The 8,024-nt window shown below is 38.8% G+C and overlaps 1 protein-coding gene across 1 annotated transcript; it reads right to left on the bottom strand.

The window, feature by feature from the left end:
- Positions 1-5,035: 5,035 nt before the first annotated feature.
- On the bottom strand, positions 5,036-5,965 carry LOC113351433 (GDSL esterase/lipase At2g04570-like). The gene is made up of 2 exons (XM_026595419.1): positions 5,633-5,965; positions 5,036-5,536 (listed from the first exon to the last, which is right to left on the bottom strand). The coding sequence occupies exons 1-2, from the start codon at positions 5,963-5,965 to the stop codon at positions 5,036-5,038; spliced, it is 834 nt and encodes a 277-aa protein (XP_026451204.1).
- Between the last annotated feature and the right edge of the window lie 2,059 nt (positions 5,966-8,024).

The raw sequence follows: 8,024 nt of genomic DNA, 5'->3' as shown, positions 1-8,024 counted from the left end.
GTATATTTTATTTTATTTATTTATTTGCAATTATTTTATGATTGTTTGCCTTGGTTGAAAATTGTTTGAATGATCCTTGTTAAGCAATTGTGATTTCTTTTGATAGAACATACTTGGACCTAGGTTTTTGATGTTCTATGCTTTGGATTTACACTTTTTATTTTGAGAATCTACTAGTTGCAATAAGTTAGAATCAACTTGAACGAGAAAATTGCTTAAATATAAATATTGGGACTAAATCACTTTGAACTTGGAAAATAGTGGAATCTTAGCCTTAGTGTTCTTTTAATATTGATATCATCTTTGATTGAGTTTGTGACAATTTTTAGTTTGTTTTCTATTTTAGTTTTAGAATTTAAGTCTATATTTTATCCTTCGCAAGTCTGAGAATCGAACCACTTTTACCACTATCTACAAATTACAACAATTTTTGGCGCCTCCCTGCTTTCGTTGACCAATCAGGTTGCTCTAAACCTGCCGTAACTTTAAAAAGGGTGTAAATTGTGTCAAAAGGTTATCATACCAAGTTGGCTTCCCAAAACCATGCCAACAGCATGTCAAACATGCCAAAAACAAACATGCTAGGCGCACATGCCAAGCGGCATGCCAAACATGCCAAACACACATGACAAGCGCACATGCCAAACGACATGCCAAACATGCCAAAAGCATGCAAATCGCACACGCCAAACAGGCATGCGAAGTGCACATGCCAAATGTGACAAAAATCCAGTGGCCATGGCTACACCAGGCGCCACTTGCACCATCATGCCGCTGGCATGCACAAACTATGCCAGCCATGCCACAGACGCGTCTATGCCACCATGCCGTATGCGCATGCCACTACGCCGCGGCTATGCCATTATGCCACTAACAGGTGCCAAAAGTATGTTTCCTTAATCAATGGCCACTCTCTCTCCTGAATTACAATCTCAGCCATCGAAGTTTGCCACCAAACTAACAGACTTGTGGCAACTTTTAGGCGACCAGCCGCCTAAATCCCGTAGTCATGTCTACACCTGGCGCCACTTGCACCACCATTCCACTGACATGCACGATCCATGCCAGCCATGCTGCAATGCCATTGTCATGCACCAAAGGTACCATTGCGTCATTACCATGCGCCAATAGAAGGTAGCCATAATCAACGGCTACCCTTCATCATGAGATGCAATCTCAGCCATCAAAGTTCGCCAACAAGCCGGAAGGCTCGTGGAAAGTTTCAGAAAACCATCCAAGACAAGCCTAATAGCATCACATGCTATTTTTCTGCGGCAAGCCTCTTTATTTTAACTTTCCACACGTAGCAAAGTGCTACATGTTTTCCACGAAAAAGACTCGAGACATCAAACATGTCACAAGATGGGGGATACTCATCAGGGTATTGGTCTGGCGGTTTACAGTGTGCGGCGTGCAATACGCCCGTTACATGAAAGTTTCATGAATAAGGGCGGTTAGTAATGGCAAGAAGTAATGGTGTAAACATTTCCTTCATCATGGAAGCATAAACTCTGACGTTACATGTTACTCCACTCTTCCACTACTCAATAGTTTCCACTTCCTATGAGACCAGGGTACGTTTTACTACGACTTGTATAAATAGGTTTCACCTATTTCCACCAAACAAAAAGTTCTGGTCAGAAGGGCAACACAGTATCCAGAAATCACCTGATAGATTTTTATTCAGCTAGCCAGTTCTACTTTCTGATACAAGTCGTAAACAACCACACCTCCAGAATCAACTATTCTGGTCTCAACTCTTTCTTCGCTTTCCTCCCTAAGACCAACCCTTATCCTTCACTTTGTGACCGAAGCAAGCCTGGAATGGCCATTTCTTGGTTTAGGCCAGATTTGTACAGATTGGTCTCTCGAATCAAAAGTACTCCCGTGCAGTACATTGTTTAGGGTCTATAATCGTTTCTCATCCACACACACGAAATTACCAAAAACAGCAGAAACCGTTTTCACCCTCAAACAATGGGTTAAACCTTAATTCCGAGATAAACTTCATATGGAAGCAACTTGGTCAGCAAGTCATCTAGATGCTTCAAGAATCTTTTTCCAGGGTTTTTGCACTAGATCGGTGGAAAAGGGGCAAATCGACATGGGCTTGCGGGTTTGACCAACGACCTTGACTTTGACTAGCAAGATTGACTTTTGCAGTTGACTGCGACTATCGATCTTTGACTGTAAGACTGCCTTGAACTGAGACATGGATGGAGACTGGATGGAGGATGGATGACATCACAACAAGCAACATAGATGAAGGATAGATGGCAGCGCGGCTAAGTACATGGCTGGAAACTAGTTGGCAGCGCGACTGATAACTTGACAGGATGCTGGTTGGAAGCACCGCTTGCAACATGGATGTAAACTGGTTGGGAGCATCGTGGCGACATGGATGGAAACTGGTTGGAAGCACCACTGGAAACTTGACTTTGACCGCTGATCGAAGGTTGACTTTGTTAGTTGACTTTATTCATTGACCGGGGGGAAGATTCAGTAGCCTACATACTGAGTTGGTTGGCTGAATGGCATACTTGAATGAGGGCCAAATGGCGGTTCCCAAGGCAATCTGGTCCAATATTGTAACATTTTTACTCATGATACAAACATTGATCTAGAAAATGCGTTTTCTAACATTAGTTGGAGATGTTTAGATTAAACTCTTGCAATATTTGGCTTTAGCAATGTCTATAGAAGCTGGATTAACTGGTGTCTTTCTTCAACAAGGTTTTCAATGGACATAAATGGTACTGCTTAATCTTTATTTATTAGCGGCGAAGGGGTTGAACAAGGTGATCCTATCTTACCATGCCTTTTAATTTTGATTGTTGAAGTTTTATCTTTAATGACTAAAGAATTAGCTTCTTCACATCTTATTTTTTATTTTAAGCCTGCTCAAGATGCAAGTTCTATTAATCATCTGCAATTTGCAGTGCGGTTTGCAGATGATCTTATTATCTTTCTAGATAATGTACATTAAATTAGAAACTTGAAGAGTGTTCTTTTGTCTTTTCATTTGGCATTTAGATTAAAAATTAACTTCAAGAAAATTGATATTGCAGTTGTTGGTAATACAGTTAATACTGCTGAGTGTGCCACAATATTTGATTGCCAGACAATTTCTTTTCCTATGAAATATTTAGGCATATCATTAGGGAGTAAATCCAAAGTTTTGGATGTCTGGGATGTCATTGTCTAGAAGGATTAGAAAAGATTGAGCTTTTGGTAGAGAAGATAGTTAAGGGTGGGAGATTAATGCTCATCAAGCATGTACTCTCAAGAATCAGTTTCTTTACTTGGAAAATGCAGCAAAACATTTTGCCTTTCAGTGGGCACATTTACACTTATATTCTTCATATTAACCCTGTTTGTGTGATGTGCAGGACTCATATTGAGACAAGAGAACATTTACTAATGCAATGCAACTTTACCAGAGCCGTTTGGGCTCATTGTTCTTTAAACTTCACTTCCTCTTGGTTTTTCAGAAACCATCTTCCCACACATTGGGATGCTTGGGAGACTATAGCTGCTACTTTGATTTGGTTCATCTGGAAAGCCAGATGTGATGTGGCTTTCCAGAAGGTGCAACCAAATCCTAAAACCACAGCTGCTCTCATTAGGAACCATCTAAACTTATCAGAGAGAATTACCACTAAGACCATAAGTACTAGAGAAAGTAGAATCACTAGAGATGATGATAGTTTCCCTAATCTGAATGTAACCTTTTCTTATATGTCCAATTTTAATTCTCTTACGGGGCTAACAGGTGTTGGTGTGACCATTACAGGTCCCTCAGGAGACACAATTGGTAGATCAACAAGAGGAGTTAGAGCTCAAAACAAAGAAGAAGGTGATTGCATAGCTGCTCAAGATACTCTCCAGTGGGATTCAAGGCTGCACTGCAGAATTTTGAATCTATTAGGCGACAATAGAAACCTGAATAGCACTCTACAAGGTGGCCAAAGAAGGACAACGTGGAAGACGAATGCTATAGTAGACAATTTGTTAACTGTTTTAAGTACTTTTGAAAAGGTTAACTGTAAGGATTTACAATCCAAAAACTTTTATGACCTTCGACAACTCTCCTTAATTAGGGGCAAAAAAACAAACTCTTCAAATATGGGAGGCACAAAATGTCTGTATGATTGGGTACACTTCTTTTCGTTTATCAAAAAAAAAATATGTACTCTCAAGTTTACATACTATCTTTCTTTGTTTCGATTGCATGTTTCTTTCTTTTACCTCCTAGAAGGAACATATGGAAATTGATTCCTTTTGGTATTTGTTGGTAGTTAGGATAGAGAGAAATGACACAATTTTCAATGAGATATATAATAGTTTTAATCGTAGCGTTGAGAGGGTTAATACTCTTATGTATAACTGGTGAGTAGGTTCAAAATTTTTTGAGGAAATTACTCTAAACATGGTTTTTAGCCATTGGAATGATGCAATGGATTCTTTATAATACGCAGCACTCTACTATAATTGAGTTACTATCTTTACTTCTTTGCAGCTGAATCACATCTGAGTAGTGAGGCTGATTTTTCAATACATCAACCTTTTTCAAGTTTAAAAAAAAAAAAAAAAAAAAACTACTTTTTCATACCCAACAATATATATTGTTTATACAAGAGTTTTTATTATAATGCATTAGTGACGTTACACATCCAGATTGGTTTTTTGGGAATCTTTCTTCACATTCTCTTAAAATGATTTTGGAAAACTAAGTATAGTCACTTAACAAACTGAGATATGGTCGTATCCATCAGTATATTGGCCAGTATGCCATAAACCTTTTCACTTGGGTGTACTGCGTCCCAAAATACGTATTTGCTTGGGTCGGGGCAAGATAACAGATTCCCTGCTTTGCATATAATCCCAATCTCAATTTTTCCCGTTGCGCAACATCCTTCATTCACGTTTTCAATTCCTTCATGGTACCCCATGCACAGTTCATGTATAAAACAAAGGTTAGTCCACACGAAGAACCGACGATTAAAAAAAAAAGTTTGTTTGAAACAATCAGAATTTAATTACCGTATAGGTTTGGATTTTGAATGATCTTTAGAAGAGGATTGTAGATATCTGCGTACACCAACTCGATCCCATCAAGCTCTATGCTCAAAGTCGCCACCAAATTTTGTAACTTGACATTAAAGTCTTTACTAGCTTTTTTCATCTCTTCCAAACTCGGTCTTCTAGGAACGAGATTCAAAGTTTTTACTAATGGTAGGCAACCACTAGGAGGAAGCCCTACTAATACTATATTTTTAGCACCCAAACTGTAAAGCTCGATCAAGAAATTTCTCGCAATTCCAATGAGAAAATCCTCGTATTCAGCTATCGTATATTGAGATGTCGACCGTGCGGGCACGGTGAAGTAGTTCAGGAGAAAATTGTTCGCTCCAATGCTGATAAAATACAACGATTCTCTTGCTGTCTTTACCGCGCCATCCTTTCCAAGAAAGGATGATAATTTCTTCAGGTACTCTTTGAAGTATTCCAGTTCTTTAGATAAAGGTATCACAGCCTGCGCGCAAAAGAGATACTAATTTGATAAGAATTGGGCCAATAGGCGCGTGTACATATATATATGTGCAAGAGTGTATTGAATGGGCGAACTTACGAACAGGTTTGAAGTAGCATCATCATACCCAGTTCCAGCTGAAGCAAAGCTAACTCCGGTAGCAAAATCTTCAATACCAAAAGCTGGATCCAGATATGCGGGTATTGAATTTTTTATCCCTAACATCTGTGACAGGAAATTGGTGACCAACCTACCGTTGCAAAAACGTCCAGTCGGTTTTCCTCCTTCTTGTACCAAGTTTAGAACTTGGTCGTTTTCTCCTAACAAGATAAGTCCTTCTGGAAGTGTATTTTTTCCCGCGATTTGCCAAGCTGAAAGTACAAGTATGTTAAGAACAACACATAGTAGTAGATGATGATATTGGGTTGACATTTCCTAATCCTCTATTAAGTAAACTGTATTAGAATCCAACAATGTCGATTCCTTATGTAGGGAATCACATATGAAAAGGGAAACTAGTGGAAGTCGCACAAAATATAAGACAAAGCAACATGTAGAGGGAGGATATCACACACAAAAGAAACTAGTGGAAGGCAGTGGATCAACAAACATAAAATGGGTCATTTGTCCAAAAAATTTGAAAACATGGTTCAAATGGACGAGTAAAAAATTAATATGGGTAAAATGGACAAAAATAATTAGCAAGGATGAAACTGGATTCATCCTGGCTTAAACTTAAAAAATAGCAAGAATGAAACTGGATGCATCCTAATGTAAATTAAAAATAAGAAAAAATATTTGAAAATGGGTAAGATGAAACTGGTTACATTCTGGCTATTTTTATATTTTTGTCCATTTGAACAATATCTTTTTAATTTTTGTCCATTTAAACAATATCAAAATGTACAAGTCTTTTTCACCCAGAAATTGTTAATTTTGGTCTTTTTAACCAATTTTGTGATCAACAAACTAGGGGAAATCACACCAAGAAAAACAAAGCAGCATGAATTGGGTGGAGCCAGGATTGGGTGCAAAAAAAAATATATGCACAGTAAAATTAAAAAAAAAGTCATTACACATCATAAAATTTCAAATATCCACGGAGCCATCGAAACTACCTTATTTGCAGCCTAGTTAGCAATTCGGAATTCGACATATGTATGAAAAGGCAACGTACGGGTATTATTCGGTTTCATAAAAATTAAATTCGGTAAACGATGCGTGATTCGACATAAAATCGGAACGGCATACGTACGTGTATAATTCGTTTTAGAGATACGGATTCGGGGCGTAAAATCGGGCAGGTAGTAATTATAAAAGAAGCATGTATATACAAAGGAAAGTGGGAGAATTTGATCTGTGGTACTAAAATTTGAATATATATTGATATTAGGGTTGCACAACAGGTAAGGTGGGTAGGATATGTCTTATTTCGCCACCCTACCCGCTGACTGGCGGGTAAGAAATTTTTTACCCGCCACCCTTCCCGCCACTAAACGGATAAGGTCCTACCCGACCCATTAATTGGCGGGTCGGGTAGAATAGGGTGGCGGGTATAACCGTTTTTTTTTTTTTTTTTTTTTAGTTTTCTATATTACATCTGTATTTCGCTCATCCACTGGTACCACCGCCCCTTCCATGTCCAGGCGAGGAGCATGGACAGTTTTCATCTTCGATCAGGTAATGATCACCTCATTTTTAACATGTAAACGTACACAGAAATCAAACTCAACCTTAAACATGTAAGTATATGCTTGTTGGTGTTGTAGGTTGTGACATATGTGATACTAGCAGCAGGATCTGTATCAGCAGAGGTAGTTTACTTGGCTAACAAAGGTGATGTTGCTGTGACATGGAGTGAAGCCTGTGGGTCGTACGTATGGTGGATTCTGTAAAAAGGCAACAGTGTCTATCGGAATTATGTTTTCAGTTGTCGGTTTTTGCGTGATTCTTTCACTCATTTCTTCCTACAGACTTTTCAGTAAGTACGACGCTCCCAGCATTTCCTCCACCGCTGCTTCGTCGTACCCCAGAAACAAGCAGGATCAAGAAATGGCAGCTGCTTTCCCAGCTTAACAAAATTGTACCCGTACTAAACATAAAAGAACCGTTGTTATAAAGTTAAGGTATAAATTCTAATGTCGCACATCAGTTCACCAAGGTCGACAATGGTTAATATAAGAACAACCACATGGAAGAGTAAATGAATTCTTCTAACGGCAAAGATGATCAATAATAGAAAGATCAACGGCAACTAACGGCTGTTAGATAAATAGGAGGGTAGGCGGGTAGGATAGGATAATTTCGAGCTTTATCCGTCACCCTATCCATCTAACGACGGTTAAAAAAATCTTTACCCGTTACCCTACCCGCCAAATAGTGGGTAGGATAGGATACGGTTAAAACACTGGCGGGTAGGACAGGATTGACGGATATGGGTAGGGTATGTGCATCCCTAATTGATATACGTACCAGCAACCGCAACGAACCA

This window comes from Papaver somniferum, chromosome 2 (assembly GCF_003573695.1).
Source record: "Papaver somniferum cultivar HN1 chromosome 2, ASM357369v1, whole genome shotgun sequence".
In the NCBI taxonomy this organism is placed as follows: domain Eukaryota; kingdom Viridiplantae; phylum Streptophyta; class Magnoliopsida; order Ranunculales; family Papaveraceae; genus Papaver; species Papaver somniferum.
This window is presented reverse-complemented; position numbering and strand designations above follow the sequence as displayed.